The 27,090-nt window shown below is 46.5% G+C and overlaps 1 protein-coding gene across 4 annotated transcripts in view; it reads left to right on the top strand.

Moving 5' to 3' along the window:
- Window positions 1-27,090, top strand: part of TTBK1 (tau tubulin kinase 1) — a 209,155-nt gene that overhangs the window by 20,949 nt on the left and 161,116 nt on the right. For 2 of the 4 annotated variants that reach the window (XM_063918755.1, XM_063918756.1), the window contains exon 2: window positions 675-871. The exons of the other annotated variants lie outside the window; for them this stretch is intronic. In XM_063918755.1, the coding sequence (XP_063774825.1) occupies window positions 869-871 (3 nt within the window). In that variant the 5' untranslated portion in view covers window positions 675-868. The remainder of the gene's footprint in view (window positions 1-674; window positions 872-27,090) is intronic. 4 annotated transcript variants of the gene reach the window in all.

A 27,090-nucleotide genomic window follows, 5' to 3' on the forward strand; every position in this document is an offset into this window, starting at 1 on the left:
GAAGTTGAGAGAGAAAGGTTAAAGGAGAGCAGGTGGTGGTCAGAGAGGGGAAATGGGGAGTTGGAAAAATCAGAAATATCACAGCGGTGAGTGAAGACCAGATCCAGTGAGCTCCCATTCACATGGGAGGGTGAGGAGGTCCACTGGGAGAGACCAAGTGAAGAGGTGAGGTTAAGGAGTTTAGAGGCAGGGCATTGTGTGGGGATGTCAATAGGGATGTTGAAATCGCCTAGGATAATGGAGGGAATGTCAGAAGAGAGGAAGTGAGGAAGCCAGGAAGCAAAGTTGTCGATGAATTTAGAAGCAGTGCCAGGGGGGCGGTAAATGACAGCTACTCTAAGATGGACTGGTTAGAAGAGGCGTATAGTATGGACCTCAAATGTAGAGAATGTAAGAGATGGTTCTATGATAACTTTTTGTTTTATATTTACGTCTATCAGGGTAAGTTACTGCTCTTTATCACCTGTATATGACAACCTCTTATCATGCGACAAGGCAGCATGGGGCAAAGACTCCAACACATATAACCACAGTATTGGTGCTGTGGGGTTCTTCGGTGCTGGCCTGTGCTCCCATAGCCTTCGTAAAGCTGTATGATATTTCTGATATAAATCATTGAAGTGATTGTGGCTGTTTCTGACTTGACGCTCCATGGAACTTGTTCTAATTCACAGGCTCCTAGCTGCATGAGCCCCCGAACAGGTGAGCATCTGACGGCTCTGGAATCACTAGCGAGATGGTGAGAGACATGGGTAATTCCTGGCATGTTTCCTGACTGGCATCACTCTCTCCCACTGCCGATTCCTCAGCACCCCAAACGATACATTTGATGTATCTGAAATAACGGAGTACAACAAACTTCCAGTGCATGGTGAGCTTAAACGCCCTAACTCCTTGACTGGCAGAGGGGTGGTGAGCTTGGGCCGCCACCCCGCACAGTGGAAGGAGTTAGTGGATGCATGAACCTTCGGTAGAGGTTTTAAAAAAAATCAGATTTTGATGGGGAAACTTAACCTCTACATACTGTATATAGGGGGTAATTCCAAGTTGATCGCAGCAGGACATTTTTTAGCAATTGGGCAAAACCATGTGCAAATCTAACTCTTTCTGCACATGTTATATCTGCCTCCCCTGCAGTGCACATGGTTTTGCCCAACTGCTAACAAAATTCCTGCTGCGATCAACTTGGAATTATCCCCATAGTTCTTTCAGGGAGAACCTCAGTTTTCTTGGTGTTCAAAAATGATGAACTTGGGGTGGAGGGGTTATCACAGCTTGGGGACTGATAAAGTGGAGAGAGATAAAGTACTAAACAATCAGCTACTGTCATTATACAGGATGTATTTAAAACATGACAGGAGCTGATTGACTGGTACTTTATCTCTCCCCAAGGTTTGATGCTTCTCTCCCTTGGTGTAAAGTTGCTTCACAAAGTAATTGGAGATTATTGGGAGCTTTAGAAGACGTTACATAGAGGGCTTATATGGAGTAGTAGGTGTTTTAGGTGGTTGTATAATGGTAGGGGTAGATATGGCATTATCAGTAGATGTATGGGCAATTTTAGATATTGAATGGATTTTATTTTGGATTGTATTTAAAAATATCTAAATATGTTTGAGTAAAGTCCTGAAGTTTGAGCTCTGTATGATTAGGAATCCAGTTTGTTTTTGAGCAGTGCATGGCTTTAGATGACTGTGGGCCTAATTCAGGCCTGATCGCAGCTGCAAATTTGTTAGCTAATGAGCAGAACTATGGGGGTCATTCAGAGTTGATCGTAGATGTGCTAAATTTAGCACATCTACGATCGCTTTCACAGAAATGCGGGGGGGATGCCCAGCACAGGACTAGTCCGACCCGTATGTCTGGCTAAGAACTGCCCCCCTCGCACAGGTACAAAAGCATCACACGGCGGCAATGCTTTTGTACCTGAAGAGTAGCCCCCTGTCAGCGCAGCTCCTGCGTGCTTGCAGGGAGCTACCCATCGCTCTCCTGGTCGCAGCAGCTGCGTGTGACGTCATGCAGCTGTCGCGGCCCGCCCCCACACGGTCCGAGCATGCCCGCGTTGCCCGGACTGAGCGCCCGAAACGGCGACCAAGCGGCGCCGCCCCGCCCCCTCCCTCCCAGCGAACGCCTCTCCCTGTCAATCAGGCAGAGGCGAACGCTGGGCTGAGATGCCGATAGCATCTCTGGCAGTTCAGACGTGATCGCCCGCTGTGCGAAAACGCACTGCCGCAATCAGGTCTGAATTAGCCCCTATGTGCACTGCAGGAGGGGCAGATATAACGTGTGCAGAGAGAGTTAGATTTGGGTGGGTTATTTTGCTTCTGTGCAGGGTAAATACTGGCTGCTTTATTTTTACATTGCAATTTAGATTTCAGTTTGAACACACCCCACCCAAATCCAACTCTCTCTGCACGTTACATCTGCCCCACCTGCAGTGCACATGGTTTTGCTCATTTGCTAACAAATTTGCTGCTGCGATCAGGTCTGAATTAGGCCTAGTGTCCCGCCTACACATCGGCACTGAACATCCTCTTTGATCCCTAAGCCACCCATCTGAAGCTTCTCCAAACCATCCTTCAAATGTCTCTAGAAGCTCCAGCTGGGGGACCAGGGTGTTATGTCTGTGTCACTCTGGAGCTGCATGCTTTATTGCTGGAGCAGTGAGCCAGTAGATGGTTCTTCCTCTGCATGCGCAACCTCTCACTGACTCCCCTCACACTGTCATATGCACATTGGAAAAAAATTTCCAACAAAGTAAAGAACAGTTTGAACTGCAATATCAGAATTTTCCCTTTTTTTTTTTTTAAATGTCACCCATTAAAATCTGTAGCTAGTAGCCAACACCAACTATAGTGTCTTGCCAGAGAAGTCTATAGGACAGTATCACAATGTATAACACCACTCGTAACAAAGTAGGACAGTGTCACATTGTCGTGTCACACCTGAGTTGTCGTAGTGTGAGTTGTCAGCCAGACAGCATAACATTGCAGTGTCACTCATGAGAAGTTATTTAGTCATTGTCACATTGTCTCACATTGTTGTGTCACTCGTGAAGTCATTATTGCTGTGTCTCTTATCATAATAGTGCCACTTTGTAGTGTTGCTCATGAGAAGTCATTAAGCCAGTGTCACATGTTACGAGAATTCATATTGCAGTGTCACTGATGATATACCATTAGGCTAGTGTCACATATGAGATGTCAGTCTCTCATACAGTGCATCCGGAAAGTATTCACAGCGCTTCACTTTTTCCACATTTTTTATGTTACAGCCTTATGCCAAACTGGAATAAATTCATGTTTCCCCTCAAAATTCTACACACAATACCCCATAATGACAACGTGAAAAAGTTGTTTTTTTTAGATTTCTGCAAATTTATTAAAAATGAAAAACTAAGAAATCACAAGTACATAAGTAGTCACAGCCTTTTCCATGAAGCTCAGAATTGAGCTTAGGTGCATCCTGTTTCAATTGATCATCCTTGAGATGTTCCTACAGCTTAATTGGAGTCCACCTGTGGTAAATTCATTTGATTGGACATGATTTGGAAAGGCACACACCTGTCTATACAAGGTCCCACACTTGTCTGAGCACAAACCAAGCATGAAGTCAAAGGAATTGTCTGTAGATATCCAAGACAGGATTGTCTCAAGGCACAAATCTGGGGAAGGGTACAGAAAAATATCTGCTGCTTTGAAGGTCCCAATGAGCACAGTTGCATCCTTCATCCGTAAATGGAAGAAGTTCGGAACCACCAAGACTCTTCCTAGAGCTGGCCGGCCGTCTAAACTGAGCGATCTGGGGAGAAGGGCCCTAGTCAGGGAGGTGACCAAGAACCCGATGGTCACTCTGTCAGAGCTACAGCATTCCTCTGTGGAGAGAGGAGAACCTTCCAGAAGGACAACCATCTCTGCAGCAATCCACCAATCAGGCCTATATGGTGGCCAGATGGAAGCCACTCCTCCGTAAAAGAGCACATGGCAGCCCTCCTTGACTTTGGCAAAATGCACCTAAAGGACTCTCCGAGCGTGAGAAACAAAATTCTCTGGTCTGATGAAAACAAGATTTAACTCTTTGGTGTGAATGCCAGGCGTCATATTTGGAGGAAACCAGACATCGCACATCACCAGGTCAATACCATCCCTACAGTGAAGCATGGTGGTAGCAGCATCATGCTGTGCGGATTTTTTTCAGCGGCAGGAACTGTGAGATAGTCAGGATAGAGGGAAAGATGAATGCAGCAATGTACAGAGACATCCTGGATGAAAACCTGTTCCAGAGCACTCTTGACCATAGACTGGGGCGACGGTTCATCTTTCAGCAGGACAATGACCCTAACCACACAGCCAAGATATCAAAGGAGTGGCTTCAGGACACCTCTATGACCTTGAGTGACCCAGACAGAGCCCAGATTTGAATCCAATTGAACATCTCTGGAAAATGGCTGTGTACCAACGCTTCCCATCCTACCTGATGGAGCTTAAGAGGTGCTGCAAAGAGGAATGGGCGAAACTGCCCAAATATAGGTGTGCCAAACTTGTGGCATCATATTCAAAAAGATTTGAGGCTGTAATTGCTGCCAAAGGTGCATCAACAAAGTATTGAGAAACTGCTTTATATACTTATGTACATGTGATTTCTTAGTTTTTAAAATTTTTTTTAATAAATTTGTCATTATGGGGTATTGTGTGTAGAATTTTGAGGGATAAAATGAATTTAAAATGTGGAAAAAGTGAATCGCTGTGAGACTGCACACCCTAATTCCAAACCTCATAAGAGGTACTATCATGCTGAGACTGGTGGGTCCCTAAGGTTTAAGTCCAGGGCACAGGACCCCCCAAGTCAGCACAGGCTAACTGCACCAAAGTAATGAGAGGTTAAAATGTTAGTAATAAAAAGCAGATGCTATGTGTTAGGAGTGTTACATTGGTGAGAAATAATAATTAGAATGTTAGATGTTACAAAGTTAGAAAAATAATTAGTTGCTAACTAAAGTGCTAGATTGAGTATCACAATATGATGCCGCAGATCAGTCTGACCACCCCAGTCCAGGGGGCACAGCGCCCAAAACTTATCCCTAAAATGGACAAATGATATACATTTATTCAAGACTTACCATCATAGTGCGTTTCCCAATATGCAGTCTGTAAATGCCAGAGATCCATGCTATTAAAAACACCCTTGGGTAGTAGAAGGAGTCGCCGTCTTCAAGTGTACACATGTACACAATATAGAATATATGGGGGCAGGGGGCTTGGACTGCACACCCTCATTCCAAACATAATAAGAGTTGCTATCATGCTGAGACTTGTAGTTCCACATAGGAAAAAGGAAATGCTGATGCCTACTAAGCACTGCTAATCAGAATAATTATAATAAACTCTGCAATCTAACCTAAAGCAAAATTTGAGGAGCTTAGCATAATTTTTGGCTAAAACTATGGGCCCACCAACTGCGACCAGGTGACCTCATCTGGTGGGTCCCTAACACCAAGGCTCAAGTTCAGGGCACAAGACCCCCAAGTCAGCATAGGCCAACCTCCCAAGGCAATACACTAGAACAGAGAAGCAGCAAGACAGGTTTTAATGTTGGAAACCACATGTAGAAAAATAATGCTGAACTGTCTTAAATGCAATGAAAAAACTTAATTTCACTCAAAATTTCAGGACCACTTTACCCCCTTTCTTAACATATCATATTTGTGAAAATGTATCCATGAACATCCCCTATATCGGAAGTGAAAATCAGGCTCTCCTATGTATCCACAGACAAATCATTGTCATTTAATAAATACCAAGGCCAAGTAGTAGTGACCCTAATGGGAAGTCAGTAGGACAGTGTCACATTCTCGTGCCGTGGTAGCCTACCCTGGTCATCGAGAGCTACCAACAATTCACGTTTTCCAGCTCACCTAGCAGGTGCACTGGTGGAGTCATTACTCACTGACAGATTTTAAAACATCCACAGATGGAGCTAATAACTTAACTTGTGCTTCTGTGAGGAGACCTGGAAAACGCTAACTGTTTGTAGCTCTTGAGGACCAAGGTTGGCTATCCCTATTCCAATGTGTCTCATGGGAAGCCAAAAGTACTGTCACAGTGTAGTCACTCTCATAGGACGTCATTAGGACTGTGTCACATTGTAATGTCCCCCATGGAAAGTCAGTAGGACTGTGCCACATTGTAATGTCCCCCATGGAAAGTCAGTAGTACTGTGTCACATTGTAATGTATTCCATGGGAAGTAAGTAGGACTGTGCCACATTATAATGTTCCCCATGGAAAGTCAGTAGGACTGTGTCACATTGTAATGTCTCCCATGGGACATCAGTAGGACTGTGTCACATTGTAATGTCCCCCATGGAAAGTCAGTAAGACTGTGTCACATTCTAATGTACCCATGGGAAGTCAGTAGAACTGTGTCACATTCTAATGTTTCCCATGGAAAGTCAGTAGGACTGTGTCACATTATAATGTCCCCCATAGAAACTCAGTAAGACTGTGTCATATTGTAATGTCCACCATGGAAAGTCAGTAAGACTGTGTCACATCCTAATGTACAATGGAAAGTACTGTCACAGTGTAGTCACTCATGGGAAGTCATTAGGACTGTGTCACATTGTAATGTTCCCCATGGAAAGTCAGTAGGACTGTATCACATTGTAATTTCCCCCATGGAAAGTCAGTAGAACTGTGTCACATTCTAATGTACGCCATGGAAAGTCAGTAGGACTGTGTCACATTGTAATGTCCCCCATGGAAAGTCAGTAAGACTGTGTCACATTCTAATGTCCCCCATGGAAAGTCAGTAAGACTGTGTCACATTGTAATGTCCCCCATGGAAAGTCAGTAAGACTGTGTCACATTCTAATGTCCCCCATGGAAAGTCAGTAAGACTGTGTCACATTGTAATGTCCCCCATGGAAAGTCAGTAAGACTGTGTCACATTCTAATGTCCGCCATGGAAAGTCAGTAGGACTGTGTCACATTGTAATGTCCCCCATGGAAAGTCAGTAAGACTGTGTCACATTCTAATGTCCCCCATGGAAAGTCAGTAGGACTGTGTCACATTGTAATGTCTGCCATGGAAAGTCAGTAGGACTGTGTCACATTGTAATGTCCCCCATGGAAAGTCAGTAGGACTGTGTCACATTGTAATGTCCCCCATGGAAAGTCAGTAAGACTGTGTCACATTGTAATGTCCCCCATGGAAAGTCAGTAAGACTGTGTCACATTGTAATGTCCCCCATGGAAAGTCAGTAAGACTGTGTCACATCCTAATGTACAATGGAAAGTTTTAAGAGAATACAGGTTGAGTATCCCATATCCAAATATCCGAAATACGGAATATTCCGAAACGCAGACTTTTTTGAGTGAGAGTGAGATAGTGAAACTTTTGTTTTTGATGGCTCAATGTACACAAACCTTGTTTAATACACAAAGTTATTAAAAATATTGTATTAAATGACCTTCAGGCTGTGTGTATAAGGTGTATAAGAAACATAAATGAATTGTGTGAATGTACACACACTTTGTTTAATGCACAAAGTTATAAAAAATATTGTATTAAATGACCTTCAGGCTGTGTGTATAAGGTGTATAAGAAACATAAATGAATTGTGTGAATGTACACACACTTTGTTTAATGCACAAAGTTATAAAAAATATTGGCTAAAATGACCTTCAGGCTGTGTGTATAAGGTGTATATGAAACAAAAATGCATTCTGTGCTTAGACTTGGGTCCCATCACCATGATATCTCATTATGGTATGCAATTATTCCAAAATACGGAAAAATCCCATATCCAAAATACCTCTGGTCCCAAGCATTTTGGATAAGGGATACTCAACCTGTATGCGCAAACAAATTAAAGGTACAGCTAAAAATCTGTGTTTCTTAGTGCATATATCACTGCACCAACATTACAAATCGTATTAAAAAAAAGATACATAGATTTCAAGCGCTCCAATAACACCCAAGCCACCACTAAACACCAATAGGTGAACAAAGATATTTTGTATAGTACTGTTTTTCAGGTTTTTCACAAGAATAGAACAGGACCACATAGATCAGAATTTACTTCTTTTTCAGCAGGACCTACAATAAATGGTGTCCCCCTTTCATATATTCAAGAGAGCTCAAATAGCTCATAAAAGGGTACACCAAAGAAGAGATGCAATAGTGCATATTATCCTTTAAAAAACACAGGTTTAATAATACATCACACAATAAAAAGACAAGTAAGCGCATATAGATATCTCCCCACTGGCATAAACTGCAGCTCTGCGTAGAGTCACCCAGATGGACATAGGCAGTCCTGATCACGGGCTCCGGAACCGGGATCCAGACCAATGGCTCACCACCAGCAAACAATCACCAGCCTTTTTGCGGGGCACACAAAAGGTCGAGTCTCACGCTTAATGCGTTTCGGTTCGTAATCCTTCCTCAGAAGCGTGACTGTGTCACATTGTAATGTCTCCCTTGGGAAGTCAGTAGGACAGTGTCACATTCAAATGTGTCTCGTGGGAAGCCAAAAGTACTGTCACAGTGCAGTCACTCTCATGGGAAGTCATTAGAACTGTGTCACATTCTAATGTCCCCCATTGAAAGTCAGTAGACCTGTGTCACATTGTAATGTCCCCCATGGAAAGTCAGTAGGACTGTGTCACATTATAATGTCGCCCATGGAAAGTCATTAGGACTGTGTCACATTATAATGTCGCCCATGGAAAGTCATTAGGACTGTGTCACATTATAATGTCCCCCATGGGAAGTCAGTAGGACTATGTCACATTGTAATGTCCCCATGGGAAGTCAGTAGGACTGTGTCACATTTATAATGTCTCCCATGGAAAGTCAGTAAGACTGTCACATTGTAATGTCTCCTATGGGAAGTCAGTAGGACAGTACAGGTTGAGTATCCCATATCCAAATATTCCGAAATACGGAATATTCCGAAATACGGACTTTTTTGAGTGAGAGTGAGATAGTGAAACCTTTGTTTTTTGATGACTCAATGTACACAAACTTTGTTTAATACACAAAGTTATTAAAAATATTGTATTAAATGACCTTCAGGCTGTGTGTATAAGGTGTATATGAAACATAAATGAATTGTGTGAATGTAGACACACTTTGTTTAATGCACAAAGTTATAAAAAATATTGGCTAAAATTACCTTCAGGCTGTGTGTATAAGGTGTATATGTAACATAAATGCATTCTGTGCTTAGATTTAGGTCCCATCACCATGATATCTCATTATGGTATGCGATTATTCCAAAATACGGAAAAATCCCATATCCAAAATACCTCTGGTCCCAAGCATTTTGGATAAGGGAGACTCAACCTGTATTATATTGTAGTGTCCCTCATAGAAAGTCAGTAGGACTGTATCACATTGTAGTGTCCCTCATGGGAAGTCAGTAGGACAGTATCACATTGTAATGTCCCCCATGGGAAGTCAGTAGGACAGTATCACATTGTAATGTCCCCCATGGGAAGTCAGTGGAAAAGCATCACATTGTAATGTCCCCCATAGGAAGTCAGTTGGACAGTATCACATTATAGTTTCCTCATGGGAAGTCAGTAGGACTGTGTTACATTGTACTGACCGTCATGGAAACCCATTAGGAATGTGTTCAATTGTAGTGACCCTCATGGGAAGTCATTAGGGTTGTGTCACATTGCAGTATACCTCATGGGAAGTCAGTAGGACAGTGTCACATTGCAGTATCCCTCGTGGGATGTCAGTAGGACAGTGTCACATTGCAGTATCCCTCATGGGAAGTCAGTAGGACAGAGTCACATTGCAGTATTCCTCATGGGAAGTCAGTAGAACAGTGTCACATTGCAGTGTCCCTCATGGGAAGTCAGTAGGACAGTGTCACATTGCAGTATCCCTCGTGGGATGTCAGTAGGACAGTGTCACATTGCAGTATCCCTCATGGGAAGTCAGTAGGACAGAGTCACATTGCAGTATTCCTCATGGGAAGTCAGTAGGACAGTGTCACATTGTAGTGTCCCTCATAGGAAGTCATTAGAATTGTCACCTTGCAGTATCCCTCATGGGAAGTCAGTAGGACAATGTCACATTGTAGTGTCCCTCATAGGAAGTCATTAGAATTGTGTCACATTGCAGTATCCCTCATGAGAAGTCAGTAGGACAGTGCCAAATTGTCATAGTAATTCATTCACTAATGATAAAGAACACTATTTTGAGATATAACAAGATTGTAAAACTACAGTATGTTCCAATAATTTAAGCTCACAGGGCTCAAATCTTCCAGATGGTAAACTGAGAATATTTCTTAAACTTCTGTGTTTATCTAAAATCTGCCCATATGTGATCAGTTACCATTCCTTTTTAATTTCCAAGCATGAAAGGGTGCCATCTAATCCTCAAACATCTACATGCATAAATACATTGTAATTGCATTTCAGACTGGTGTGTAACAGTATTTTTCTACATGTGATTAGGTCAGTGTCACATCTCAAGACGTTACTTGGACAGTGTGACTTTGTCTCTTATGAATAATGGATGTAAAGCTTTTGCTGACGCAGGCTTCTGTCCATCTGCTCTCTTGCATTTTTGCTTTCTGCATGTATATGTTTGTTTCTCCTGTGTCTTACATCATTCGTATGTCTTGTCTTCCTCCCTTACTGTACCCTGGACTTCCTCTCATCCTCAGTCCAGCCACGGCAAGAAAAGCACAGTAAGAAGCATGTCCGCGGGAAGGGTCTGTAGTGCTGGGTATTAGCAGTGGAGGGGGTACATGTCTGTGGATAAGGGTCTGTCGTTACCGATTTTAGGAAAGAATTTAATCTGCCTGTGAAAAGGTTCAGTTGTGAGGAGAGTGTGCCCATGCAACGAGTCCGTCATGTATATTGTTATAGAACAGGGGTAGCCAACCCTGGCCCTCGAGAGCTACCAACAGTTAACGTTTTCCTGGTCTCCTGATAGAATCACAAGTGAAGTAATTAGCTCCACTTGTTGGTCTTTTAAAATGTGTCCGTGAGTAATAACTGCACCTGTCCACCTGCTAGGTGAGCTGGAAAATGTGAACTGCTCTCGAGGACCAGGGTTGGCTACCCCTGGTATAGAACTATCAGTACTGTTGGGAGAGTCCCTAGAACAGGGCATTTGGCCAACTTTCAGCCCAGGAGCTTCGTGGTGATGCAGGAATGTTGGTGCTTGTGTCCACACTTGGCTTAACAAGCTCCCAGGCCACAGTCTGAATGCTATATAAAGGACACCCTCAATTGATAAGGAACTTAGCCATAACGCATGCATATGGGAATCCACCGGAACTTCTAGAAAGTGAGACATACATATATTGTAGGTGTTCACTCCACAATCAATCTAGAATATTCTCCCACCGCACAGTATATAAGTGATTGGCCATCCAACCAGCAATCAGTTGACAGTTCTATTTTTCTTGTGTTTTTCTTGTTTCTCGCCCATGTATCTCAAAAATTAGAGCCAATCTAGCAAAACCGCACCTCAAAGTTTCCCCAAAACTGCTGTAATATGATTGCCAATAAAATGAGTGTTGATCAGTGTTGTCAGTCTTCCCTTTGGTTCCTGACAATGACAATAATATTATTGGAAATATGACTAATATTCTATGTAATTTTATTAAGGTTGTTTTCAGTAGCACTTTTGCAGACCCAGAGCACTCCAGGCTCTGGACCCTCTCCCACATATCCGTCACAAGGATGAGAGTGTATATATTACACATTGCGCAATGCAGACCTCGTCAGATTGTGGCGTCACTGGAAAGTGACATTCTCACCCACACTCAGACACCAGCTGAGCAGGAACTTCAGAGCCAATCTTGCTCTCCAGATTTGTAAAACTTGAAATTGTCCGGTTCTCTAGAATCTTAGACTAAAAACATACAAATTTCAGAAGTGCACAACCACCGCAGTAATGCTTTATGTTTGCAGGGTCGCTAGATTTACGCAAATGTACCTGCTATATCTGGAAGTGCATTGTTTAGTGGGGTTAGATTGCTGTGCTTGTAGGCTGCAGAAGTTGGCATCGGCTAATGTGAGGAGTTCAAATGTGACCAGAAAAATTATGGTTTTACTCCGGCTTCAGATATTTGTATCTAGTGACTGACTTCTTGCTATGTTCTCAAACCCATTTAGAGTACCTATGGGCCATTCTGTCCTAAGGTACAACTGGCTACTATAGGCGAACATAGTGATTTGGTATTAGGTGGATTGAGATGCCAATAGTAACAGTTATGAGTGTGGCGTAAGTAAGTGTTTCATGTTCTCCTTTACTTTATGATCTCCTGGGGACAGTAAGGCTGCTAAGTGGTCATGTGACTGTAAATCAAAATACTCACTGGTATGAATGGGACATAGACATCAATGTATGGTGCCATGTGCTCTCTCTGCTCCCGCCATTGACGGTTTTTTACCAGTATTAGTCTATATTGTTCTTTCTGGTTCTTGCTGCATTTTTATTGGCCAGACAATCAGAGAGGAAAGTGACAGCTGGAATAGAACATTGCTTTTTTTTTTTTTGTTTTTTTTTTTTGCAAACATCAATGTTTAGCAATTCCTAATATGCCAATAAGTTTTTTTTTTCCCTTCTTCCCACTATCAATAGTCTTGTATTGATGCTATCATCGATGTTAGAACTTTGATTCTCCATCTACACTGGCTTGGCTCACAGAAGTGTCTTTGGAGACTGAGCGGCTGCTGGAGGAGCATCATGCAGTGTAACATGTTACTTTACATTTGTGGATAACAACCTATCATCTACACCAGGGGTGGGCAGTTATTTCAGCTGGGTGGCCGCTTAACACTTCCAGTGAATAGTCGAGTGCCACACACAAAATATCTTGTAAATCGGGTCTGAACTGCGCATGCACCGCAGTCCCTACCCCCCTTCCCTTGAACCTATATAGCAGTCCCTACCCCCCTTCCCCCCCTCCCCTGAACCTATATAGCAGTCCCTACCCCCCTTCCCTGAACCTATATAGCAGTCCCTACCCCTCTTCTCCCCCTCCCCTGAACCTATATAGCAGTCCCTACCCCCCTTCCCTGAACCTATATAGCAGTCCCTACCCCTCTTCCCCCCCTCCCCTGAACCTATATAGCAGTCCCTACCCCCCTTCCCTGAACCTATATAGCAGTCCCTACCCCTCTTCCCCCCCTCCCCTGAACCTATATAGCAGTCCCCACCCCCCTTCCCTTGAACCTATATAGCAGTCCCTACCCCTCTTCCCCCCCCTCCCCTGAACCTATATAGCAGCCCCTACCCCCCTTCCCTGAACCTATATAGCAGTCCCAACCCCCCTTTCCCCACACCTATATAGCAGTTTTTATCTCCCCTTCCCCTCCCTCCCCTAAACCCATATTGCAGCTTAAGTACAGATCCATTTCAGGTACTGGCTGGGCAGGGGGTTTACCTTTTTTTCACAGTGGAAGATGATCCGCTGCCTGATCCCCGCTGCCCGTGCTTCACGAGTCGCTGCTGCTGGCCGGAGTCACTGCTGCTGTCTGCTCCCCGGAGTCATTGCTGCCACTCGCCGCTCCTGCTGTGGCTCCGCCCCCCGTGCCGCCCAGCGCATGACATCACAGAGGAAATCCCGGTCAGCAGACCCTGTGATGTGACCGGGATTTCCTCAGCAGCACCGCGTCTGGCAGCAGTGTAGCGCAATGACAAGTGGCTCAGCCAGTCGGGCTGCTTGTCATTGCACACTGATGGGAGACAGCGGGCCAGGCAGGATCGGTTCGCGGGCCACATCCGGCTCGCGGGCCGCATGTTGCCCACCCCTGATCTACACCTATTATCTACACTCAACTGCCATTCTTGTAATGGATTACTTAGAACCTTTTGTAGCCGTTGACATCGATATACATAATTTATTTAAATTCCCTGTTCCAACCTGTAGTGAAAAAATGGTATGGCTTGTCATACGCTGAGACAGGGCAAAAAATTAGAGATGAGCGGGTTCGGATTTAACGCCAGAATTAACGCCAGTTCGGTTTTATCCGGATTTTTTCTATTGGCTATCCAAAACACGTGACACCCGTGAGCCAATAAGATGCCGTTTTGAGAACCGAGTAAATCCGAGTAAAACCGAGTAAAACCGAACCCGCTCATCTCTACAAAAAATATCCCAGATGCCACAGGCATCATTTCTGGGGAGCCTTGTGTGAATCGGGACACTTTGGGGCAGATGTATTAACCTGAAGAAGGCATAAGGAACCAGTGATAAGTGCAAGGTGAAAGACACCAGCCAATCAGCTCCAATATGTAAATTAAGTTAGGATCTGATTGGCTGGTTCCTTTATCACCTTACACTTATCACTGGTTTATCACTTCCTTATGCCTTCTCCAGGTTAATACATCTGCCCCTTTATCTTCTCCAAGCGCTTTACTGCCTGCTGTGGTGGAGAAGGTGTACACAGCAGCAAGCTTTGTAATGAGCCCTGACCACTGGGCATGACCATAATTCAATTATTATTTATTATTTATTTCTTAACAGTTTCTTAAATAGCGCAGCAATTACTGTTGCATTTTACAAAAAAACAATGCTAAAACAAAACTGGGTAATAACAAACAGTCATAGAGGTAGGAAGGCCCTGCTCGCAAGCTTACAATCTATAGGATTCTATAACACCCTATACCATACCTCCCAACTGTCCCAATTTTGGTGGGACAGTCCAGTTTTTCTGGGACTGTCCCGCTGACCCACTCGCGGGTCACAGTGTCCCACGGAGAGGGGGGTGCAGTTGGGAGGCTCCTGTCTGTCATGTCATAGCAGCGGTGAATAGACACTGTGCGCATGTGCACAGCGTCTGTTTACTGGGAGAGAGGGATAGGGGATATGCCAGCTGCTCACAGAGCGCTGGTCATGCCCCCACAGTGGCGAAAAACAGAGCGTGGACCACAATCGTGGCACCCTCTGCGAGGCCACACCCCCTTCATGCGAGACCATGCCCCCTAATTTCAGCTGGCGCGCGTCTGTGTCCCTCCTCCCAACTTTCTAAAGTTGTGAGGTATGCCATATACAGACATAGGACACTACATCCCCAGCATTACCTGTCCACTGGGTGTGATCATAATACAATTCTCATACACCTTGTACAGACATAGACACTACACCCCCAACATGACCTGACCTCTGGACAGAACCATAATACATCTATTACACCCTATACAGTCATAGGACACTACACCCCCAACATGACCTGACCTCTGGACAGAACCATAATACATCTATTACACCCTATACAGTCATAGGACACTACACCCCCAACATGACCTGACCACCGGACATGACCATAATACATCTATTACTCTCTAAACAAACATAGGACACTACATCCCCAGCATGACCTGACCACTGGACATGACCATAATACATCTATTACACTCTGTACAGACATAGGACACTACACCCCCAACATGACCTGGCCTCTGGACAGGACCATAATACATCTATTACACTCTATACAGTCATAGGACACTACACCCCCAACATGACCTGACCTCTGGACAGGACCATAATACATCTATTACACCCCATACAGTCATAGGACACTACACCCTCAACATGACCTGACCTCTGGACGGGACCATAATACAATTCTATTGTACTCTATTTGGGGCCAGATTCAGCATGGATCGCAGAAGTGCTGAAATTGCTGTTTGACAATTTCAGCACTTTTGCGCATGTCACTGTGTGCACGCACGAGGACTTAAACTGCGATCGCAAGTCCCGACGGTAGCGGGGCATCGACGCAGCGTTTTGTAGGCGTCGACATGCCGTTTGGGGGCGGCGCGGTCCAGACAACTGAGGCGTGTCTGGACTGTTTGTGGGGCGCCCGCTGCATGACGTCACATTCAGCCGCTGCGACCCAAGACATGGCTGCCTGGCGACTGCTTTTGCAGTTGGGCTGTATGGCGATGCGCTTGTATTTTAGCAGGGGGGAGGACCCGACAGGCGGGATGAGATGAGACAGCGACCTCAGTATAGACACATACCTGAAGACTGCTGGATGAGACATCGACCTCAGTATAGACACATACCTGAAGACTGCTGAATGAGACAGCGACCTCAGTATAGACACATACCTGAAGACTGCTGGATGAGACAGCGACCTCAGTATAGACACATACCTGAAGACTGCTGGATGAGACCGCGACCTCAGTATAGACACATACCTGAAGATTGCTGGATGAGACAGCGACCTCAGTATAGACACATACCTGAAGACTGCTGGATGAGACAGCGACCTCAGTATAGACACATACATGAAGACTGCTGGATGAGACAGCGACCTCAGTATAGACACATACCTGAAGACTGCTGGATGAGACAGCGACCTCAGTATAGACACATACCTGAAGATTGCTGGATGAGACAGCGACCTCAGTATAGACACATACCTGAAGACTGCTGGATAAGACAGCGACCTCAGTATAGACACATACCTGAAGACTGCTGGATGAGACAGCGACCTCCGTATAGACACATACCTGAAGACTGCTGGATGAGACAGCGACCTCAGTTTAGACACATACCTGAAGACTGCTGGATGAGACAGCGACCTCCGTATAGACACATACCTGAAGACTGCTGGATGAGACAGTGACCTCCGTATAGACACATACCTGAAGACTGCTGGATGAGACAGCGACCTCAGTATAGACACATACATGAAGACTGCTGGATGAGACAGCGACCTCCGTATAGACCAGTGGTTTCCAAGCTTTTTTGAATCACGGCGCCCTAGACTATCGGATTTTTTTCATGGCACCCCTAGGCCAAAAATTTCTAATTGAGAAATTTTGAAAGAAATATTACATTAAGTAGATCGCGTTTATATGTCATCCTTAGGGTCAATTGTGTGGTGAGGGACAAGATTTGCTTCTGTTTGGCCACATATTTTATGACTGGCAGCCACCAGCACTGGTTTTGCCTATTATATTGACCATGAATAATTTGAATTGGTCCTGGACCACCAACCCAGGGCACCCCTGCAAGTTTCCCGAGGCACCCCAGGGAGCCACGGCACACAGTTTGGGAACCTCTGGTATAGACACATTCCTGAAGACTGCTTGATGAGACAGCCAACTCAGTATAGACACATACCTGAAGACTGCTGGATGAGATAGCGACCTCAGTATAGACACATACCTGAAGACTATTGGATGAGACAGCGGCCTCAGTATAGACACATACATGAAGACTGCTGGATGAGACAGCGACCTCAGTATAGACACACACCTGAAGACTGCTGAATGAGACAGCGACCTCAGTATAGACACATACCTGAAGACTGCTGAATGAGACAGCGACCTCAGTATAGACACATACCTGAAGACTGCTGAATGAGACAGTGACCTCAGTATAGACACATACATGAAGACTGCTGAATGAGACAGCGACCTCAGTATAGACACATACATGAAGACTGCTGGATGAGACAACGACCTCAGTATAGACACATACCTGAAGACTGCTGAATGAGACAGCGACCTCAGTATAGACACATACCTGAAGACTGCTGAATGAGACAGCGACCTCAGTATAGACACATACCTGAAGACTGCTGGATGAGACAGCGACCTCAGTATAGACACATACCTGAAGACTGCTGGATGAGACAACGACCTCAGTATAGACACATACCTGAAGACTGCTGGATGAGACAGCGACCTCAGTATAGACACATACCTGAAGACTGCTGGATGAGACAGCGACCTCAGTATAGACACATACCTGAAGACTGCTGGATGAGACAGCGACCTCAGTATAGACACATACCTGAAGACTGCTGGATGAGACAGCGACCTCAGTATAGACACATACCTGAAGACTGCTGGATGAGACAGCGACCTCAGTATAGACACATACCTGAAGACTGCTGGATGAGACAGTGACCTCAGTATAGACACATACCTGAAGACTGCTGGATGAGACAACGACCTCAGTATAGACACATACCTGAAGACTGCTGGATGAGACAGCGACCTCAGTATAGACACATACCTGAAGACTGCTGGATGAGACAGCGACCTCAGTATAGACACATACCTGAAGACTGCTGGATGAGACAGCGACCTCAGTATAGACACATACCTGAAGACTGCTGGATGAGACAGCGACCTCCGTATAGACACATACCTGAAGACTGCTGGATGAGACAGCGACCTCAGTTTAGACACATACCTGAAGACTGCTGGATGAGACAGCGACCTCCGTATAGACACATACCTGAAGACTGCTGGATGAGACAGCGACCTCAGTATAGACACATACATGAAGACTGCTGGATGAGACAGCGACCTCAGTATAGACCAGTGGTTTCCAAGCTTTTTTGAATCACGGCGCCCTAGACTATCGGATTTTTTTCATGGCACCCCTAGGCCAAAAATTTCTAATTGAGAAATTTTGAAAGAAATATTACATTAAGTAGATCGCGTTTATATGTCATCCTTAGGGTCAATTGTGTGGTGAGGGACAAGATTTGCTTCTGTTTGGCCACATATTTTATGACTGGCAGCCACCAGCACTGGTTTTGCCTATTATATTGACCATGAATAATTTGAATTGGTCCTGGACCTCCAACCCAGGGCACCCCTGCAAGTGTCCCGAGGCACCCCAGGGAGCCACGGCACACAGTTTGGGAACCTCTGGTATAGACACATTCCTGAAGACTGCTTGATGAGACAGCCAACTCAGTATAGACACATACCTGAAGACTGCTGGATGAGATAGCGACCTCAGTATAGACACATACCTGAAGACTATTGGATGAGACAGCGGCCTCAGTATAGACACATACATGAAGACTGCTGGATGAGACAGCGACCTCAGTATAGACACACACCTGAAGACTGCTGGATGAGACAGCGACCTCAGTATAGACACATACCTGAAGACTGCTGAATGAGACAGCGACCTCAGTATAGACACATACCTGAAGACTGCTGAATGAGACAGTGACCTCAGTATAGACACATACATGAAGACTGCTGAATGAGACAGCGACCTCAGTATAGACACATACATGAAGACTGCTGGATGAGACAACGACCTCAGTATAGACACATACCTGAAGACTGCTGAATGAGACAGCGACCTCAGTATAGACACATACCTGAAGACTGCTGAATGAGACAGCGACCTCAGTATAGACACATACCTGAAGACTGCTGAATGAGACAGCGACCTCAGTATAGACACATACCTGAAGACTGCTGGATGAGACAGCGACCTCAGTATAGACACATACCTGAAGACTGCTGAATGAGACAGCGACCTCAGTATAGACACATACCTGAAGACTGCTGAATGAGACAGCGACCTCAGTATAGACACATACATGAAGACTGCTGGATGAGACAGCGACCTCAGTATAGACACATACATGAAGACTGCTGGATGAGACAGTGACCTCCGTATAGACACATACCTGAAGACTGCTGGATGAGACAACGACCTCAGTATAGACACATACATGAAGACTGCTGGATGAGACAGTGACCTCAGTATGGACACATACCTGAAGACTGCTTGATGAGACAGCGACCTCAGTATAGACACATACCTGAAGACTGCTGGATGAGACAGCGACCTCAGTATAGACACATACCTGAAGACTGCTGGATGAGACAGTGACCTCAGTATGGACACATACCTGAAGACTGCTGGATGAGACAGCGACCTCAGTATAGACACATACCTGAAGACTGCTGGATGAGACAGCGACCTCAGTATAGACACATACCTGAAGACTGCTGAATGAGACAACGACCTCAGTATAGACACATACCTGAAGACTGCTGGATGAGACAGCGACCTCAGTATAGACACATACCTGAAGACTGCTGGATGAGACAGCGACCTCAGTATAGACACATACCTGAAGACTGCTGGATGAGACAGCGACCTCAGTATAGACACATACCTGAAGACTGCTGGATGAGACAACGACCTCAGTATAGACACATCCCTACAATTTTACTTAATTATGTATCTTAAGAACAAGTAGAAAAAACTAGATTAAGCAACTAAGAGAAAGGTGGGGTCATGGTTAAGTTGTCTGCATTAACACACAGGGAGGCCAGAATAGAAATGCTTCCTCCATCTATTTGAAAGATTGAGCTTGTTATTCATATTTTATATATTTTTGCCCTTTTATCTGTACCTGCAGCTTCTTATGCTAATGAGTAAACAGTGGGCGTGGTCCACAATTAATACCCCTTTCCCATCAGCAGTCACAACCCGGCATATGCCGGGTTGGTGACGCTTCTAGTGACGCGGCAGGGGCGGCGAAGGGAGATCACATGATCTCCCAGCGCCGCCCTTCCATACAGTGTAAACGGGAGCCGTGTCGCATCGACACGGCTCCCGTTTACACTACAACCCAACCCGGATCATTCCCGTGTCCTACCCAGGTAGATAGCCGGGTAGGATTCACGGGTCACTTGATCGGGGTTTACCATTTTCCACTTGCAAAAAACACGGGTAAATGCGCACCCCCGTGCATTTACCCGTGTTTTTTGAGCTAGTGGAAAAGGGGTATTGGAGTGACCTTTACACAGTACACATAGTTTAGTCTTGTTTTACATTTCAGCTGATTCTCTGATCTCTATGAGAAAAATTCTGATTCTTGCATAACACTATCTCCCATACCGTGTGGGTGTGATGTGATCTGTTGATGCAGCAAGACCAGGCTATTGCTGTGTAATGGTCAGTAAAAAATATTGGGGCAGATGTATTAACCTGGAGAAGGCATAAGGAAGTGATAAACCAGTGATCTGTGCAAGGTGATAAAGGCACCAGCCAATCAGATCCTAACTGTTCATTTACATATTGGAGCTGATTGGCTGGTGCCTTTAACACCTTGCACATATCACTGGTTTATCACTTCCTTATGCCTTATCCAGGTTAATACATCTGCCCCATTGTTTTCATATGTCTTGTGGGGGTGAATCAGGCCTGATCGCTAGGCTGCTAAAATTGCTGTCCTACGATAGTCACCGCCCAAGGGGAGTGTATATTCGCCGTGCAAGTGTGCGATCGCATGTATACGTCGTGCAGCTAAAAAAGAACCTCGGTCAGTGGACAGCTGCAAATCCGCTCGCACCTCACTCACCAGTGTGTGCGCGGCCCTGGACTTACTCCTCCAGTGCAATGAGAACAGGCTGATTGGGTCTGGAGCTGACACTAGGGAGCACATGCGTTTTCCCTGACACTCCCAGAAAACGGTCAGTTACCAAGTTACCACCCACAAACGCCCTCTTCCTGACAATCAGCATGCGAATGGCTGTGCTTTTAAAATGTTCGCACCAGCCTGTTGCTGCCCGGCGATGCCTGCTGTTGTTTACCGACGCCCGTGGGCATTGCAGTGCATGCGCAGTTAATCACTGTGTGGAAACGCTCAGCAGCGAAGATCAGGTCTGAATGGGGCCCTGTGTTTTCTGCCACACACAGCTCACACCTTCACATAAACACCCTACAAATAGCTATATTATGACACTATTTTCTAGCTCAAAATGCAGTAGGTCTAAATCAGAAAACGTGTCTCGTGCTGGCTTTGAGTGTTTTTGCCTTATTCACCCTCTACAAAATACTATTGTTGGATTTTGTTTTGTATGTGTGTTCATGATATGGCCAGCTGCATAAGTGCATAAATGTTTCCACACCCCACAACCCCCACTAACTTACCCTGTAAGGTAGGGACTAACTGCTGTGTGGTGTGTAAGTGCTAGACTGCTACCAGTACATATTATTGGCAATGGTATGGACTTCATACTACACGGGTACATTTACTGAAACTTCTAAAACAGACACACAGGGCACACTCCCATAACACGCCCATCACACAGTGCACACTCCCACAACACGCCCATCACACAGGGCACACTTCCATAACACGCCCATCACACAGTGCACACTCCAAAGACACGCCTGTCACACAGTGCACACTCCCATAACACGCCCATCACATAGTGCCCGCTCCCACAGCATGCCATCACATAGTGCCCGCTCCCATAACACGCCCATAACACAGGGCACACTCCCATAACACGCCCATCACACAGTGCACACTCCCATAACACGCCCATCACACAGGGCACACTCCCATAAAACGCCCATCACACAGTGCACACTCCAAAGACACGCCTGTCACACAGTGCACACTCCCATAACACGCCCATCACATAGTGCCCGCTCCCATAGCATGCCATCACATAGTGCCCGCTCCCATAACACGCCCATAACACAGGGAACACAGCACACTCCCATAACACGCCCATCACACAGTGCCCACGCCCATCACACAGGGCCCACTCCCATAACACGCCCATCACACAGGGCACACTCCCATAACACGCCCATCACACAGTGCACACTCCCATAACACGCCCATAACACAGGGAACACAGCACACTCCCATAACACGCCCATCACACAGTGCCCACGCCCATCACACAGGGCCCACTCCCATAACACGCCCATCACACAGGGCCCACTCCCATAACACGCCCATCACACAGGGCACACTCCCATAACACGCCTATCACACAGGGCACACTCCAAAGACACGCCCGTCACACAGTGCACTCTCCCATAACACGCCCATCACACAGTGCACACTCCAAAGACACGCCTGTCACAGTGCACACTCCCATAACACGCCCATCACACAGTGCACACTCCCATAACGCCCATAACACAGGACACACAGCACACTCCCATAACATGCCCATCACACAGTGCACACTCCCATAACACGCCCATAACACAGGGCACACAGCACACTCCCATAACACGCCCATCACACAGGGCACACTCCCATAACACGCCCATCACACAGGGCACACTCCCATAACACGCCCATCACACAGGGCACACTCACATAACACGCCCATCACAAAGGGCACACTCCCATAACAGTCCCATCACACAGTGCCCACTCCCATAACACGCCCATCACACAGGGCACACTCCCATAACACGCCCATCACACAGGGCACACTCCCATAACACGCCCATCACACAGGGCACACTCCCATAACACGCCCATCACACAGGGCACACTCCCATAACACGCCCATCACACAGTGCACACTCCAAAGACACGCCTGTCACACAGTGCACACTCCCATAACACGCCCATCACATAGTGCCCGCTCCCACAGCATGCCATCACATAGTGCCCGCTCCCACAACATGCCATCACACAGTGCCCACTCCCATAGCACGCCCATCACAGTGCACGCTCCCATAGCACGCCCATCACACAGTGCACGCTCCCATAGCACGCCCATCGCACAGTGCACGCTCCCATAACACGCCCATCACACAGTGAACGCTCCTATAACACACACATCACACATACCCATCACACAGCGCACACTCCCATAACACACCCATCATACAGTGCACGCTTCCATAACGCTCCCATAACACGCCCATCACACAGTGAACGCTCCTATAACACGCCCATCACACAGTGCACGCTCCCATAGCACGCCCATCGCACAGTGCACGCTCCCATAACACGCCCATCACACAGTGAACGCTCCTATAACACACACATCACACATACCCATCACACAGCGCACACTCCCATAACACACCCATCATACAGTGCACGCTTCCATAACGCTCCCATAACACGCCCATCACACAGTGCACGCTCCCATAACACTCCCATACTGCACGCCATCCCCGCACGCCTGATTAGCCACCTACCAGTCACTGCCCAGGAACGCCCAGTACATTTCACACAGTGCACGCTCCCATAACACACCCACCGCACAGTGCACACTCCCATAACACACCCATCATACAGTGCACGCTCCCATAACACACCCATCACACAGCGCACGCTCCCATAACACGCCCATCGCACAGTGCACGTTCCCATAACACACCTGTCACACAGCGCACACTCCCATTACACACCCATCACACAGTGCACGCTCCCATAACACACACATCACACAGTGCACGCTCCCATAACACACCCATCACACAGCGAACACTCCCATAACACACCCATCATACAGTGCACGCTCCCATAACACACACATCACACAGTGCACGCTCCCATAACACACCCATCATACAGTGCACGCTCCCATAACACACACATCACACAGTGCACGCTCCCATAACACACCCATCACACAGAGCACATGCCCATCACACAGTGCACGCTCTCATTACACACCCAGCACACAGTGCACACTCCCATAACACACCCGTCACACAGCGCACACTCCCATAACCCACCCATCATACAGTGCACACTCCCATAACACGCTCATCACACAGTGCACGCTCCCATAACACACCCGTCACACAGCGCACACTTCCATAACACACCCATCATACAGTGCACGCTCCCATAACACGCCCATCACACAGTGCACACTCCCATAACACGCCCATCACCCAGTGCACACTCTCATAACACGCCCATCCTGCACGCTATCCCTGCGCGCCTGATTAGCCACCTACCAGTCACTGCCCAGGAACGCCCAGTACATTTCTGAGACCTTGCGTATTTGTCTCAGGGTGACCATCGGTTGCAACATTATCTTGAATGCAGTAGCTTAAAAAACGCAGCCGCTACTGCAATAGCGTCCACCCCGAATCAGGCCATAGAGCGGAAGCAGCCATATTGTGGCCTGATCATTATTTATAGAACTCATTTTAATGTCTCAGTGATGTCAGTGGTTCATGCTGAAGTTATTGGATGAATTCTTCCCATAAAATGCACCCACAGTGGTGTTCCCTTTACCACAGCAGTACTACTATTGTTACACATATATATACGTTAAGGTGCAGCCGTTCCCGGGCAACGTGTTTAGCACAATATGCACAAATGCAAGCAGGAGCAATTTTTTTTTTTTTTTTAAATAAATGTACTTCAGACTGGTGCACAGGGTGTGACTGCAGACTGGTGCTCAGGGGGTGAGTGCAGACTGGTGCTCAGGGGGTGAGTGCAGACTGGTGCACAGGGGGTGAGTGCAGACTGGTGCAAAGCGTGTGACTGCAGATTGGTGCACAGCGTGTGACTGCAGATTAGAGCACAAGGTGTGACTGCAGATTGGTGCACAAGATGTGACTGCAGATTGGTGCACAAGATGTGACTGCAGATTGGTGCACAGGGATCGATTTAAGATTGGTAAACAGGGTGTGACTGCAGATTGGCGCACAGGGTGTGACTGCAGATTTGCGCAAAAGGTACTGTATGACTTCAGATTGGTGCAAAAAGTATGACTGCAGATTTGTACACGGTGTGAATGCATGTTTGTGCACAGGGTGTGACTGCAGATTGGCGCACAGGGTGTGACTGCAGATTTGCGCAAAAGGTACTGTATGACTTCAGATTGGTGCAAAAAGTATGACTGCAGATTTGTACACGGTGTGAATGCATGTTTGTGCACAGGGTGTGACTGCAGATTGGCGCACAGGGTTTGACTGCAGATTGGTGCACAAAGTGTGACTGCAGATTGGTACAGAGGGTGTGACTGCAGATTGGTACAGAGGGTGTGACTGCAGATTGGTACAGAGGGTGTGACTGCAGATTGGTACACAGCGTGTGACTGCAGATTGGTACACAGCGTGTGACTGCAGCCGCTACTGCAATAGCGTCCACCCCGAATCAGGCCATAGAGCGGAAGCAGCCATATTGTGGCCTGATAATTATTTATAGAACTCATTTTAATGTCTCAGTGATGTCAGTGGTTCATGCTAAAGTTATTGGATGAATTCTTCCCATAAAATGCACCCACAGTGGTGTTCCCTTTACCACAGCAGTACTACTATTGTTACACATATATATATATACGTTAAGGTGCAGCCGTTCCCGGGCAACGTGTTTAGCACAATATGCACAAATGCAAGCAGGAGCAATTTATTTATTTTTTAAATAAATGTACTTCAGACTGGTGCACAGGGGGTGAGTGCAGACTGGTGCACAGGGTGTGACTGCAGACTGGTGCTCAGGGGGTGAGTGCAGACTGGTGCACAGGGGGTGAGTGCAGACTGGTGCACAGGGGGTGAGTGCAGACTGGTGCACAGGGGGTGAGTGCAGACTGGTGCACAGGGGGTGAGTGCAGATTGGGTACACAGGGTGTGACTGCAGATTGGGTACACAGGGTGTGACTGCAGATTGGGTACACAGGGTGTGACTGCAGATTGGGTACACAGGGTGTGACTGCAGATTGGGTACACAGGGTGTGACTGCAGATTGGGTACACAGGGTGTGACTGCAGACTGGTGCACAGGGTGTGACTGCAGACTGGTGCACAGGGGGTGACTGCAGACTGGTGCACAGGGGGTGACTGCAGACTGGTGCACAGGGTGTGACTGCAGACTGGTGCACAGGGTGTGACTGCAGATTGGGTACACAGGGTGTGACTGCAGATTGGGTACACAGGGTGTGACTGCAGATTGGGTACACAGGGTGTGACTGCAGATTGGGTACACATGGTGTGACTGCAGATTGGGTACACAGGGTGTGACTGCAGATTGGGTACACAGGGTGTGACTGCAGATTGGGTACACAGGGTGTGACTGCAGATTGGTACACAGGGTGTGACTGCAGATTGGTACACAGGGTGTGACTGCAGATTGGGTACACAGGGTGTGACTGCAGATTGGGTACACAGGGTGTGACTGCAGATTGGGTACACAGGGTGTGACTACAGATTGGTACACAGGGTGTGACTGCAGATTGCATACCTCCCAACATGACCCTCTCCAGGAGGGACAGAATGCTCTGCTCCTGGACTTCCCTCTTACTGTATGATTGCCATCGCCTGTGCTGAAACACCTTTCTTATCCATTAACCTGTTCAACACAGGTGTCGGCAATCATACATTAAGAGAAAAGTCCAGAAGCAGAGCATTGTGTCCCTACTGGAGAGGGTCATGTTGGGAGGTATGAGATTGGTGCATAGGGTGTAACTGCAGATTGTTGCACAAGGTGTGACTGCAGATTGGTACACAGGGTGTGACTGCAGATTGGTACAGTGTGACTGCAGATTGGTGTACAGGGTGTGACTGCAGATTGGTGTACAGGGTGTGA

The sequence above is a fragment of the Pseudophryne corroboree genome, chromosome 4, assembly GCF_028390025.1.
Source record: "Pseudophryne corroboree isolate aPseCor3 chromosome 4, aPseCor3.hap2, whole genome shotgun sequence".
Taxonomy (NCBI): Eukaryota; Metazoa; Chordata; class Amphibia; order Anura; family Myobatrachidae; genus Pseudophryne; species Pseudophryne corroboree.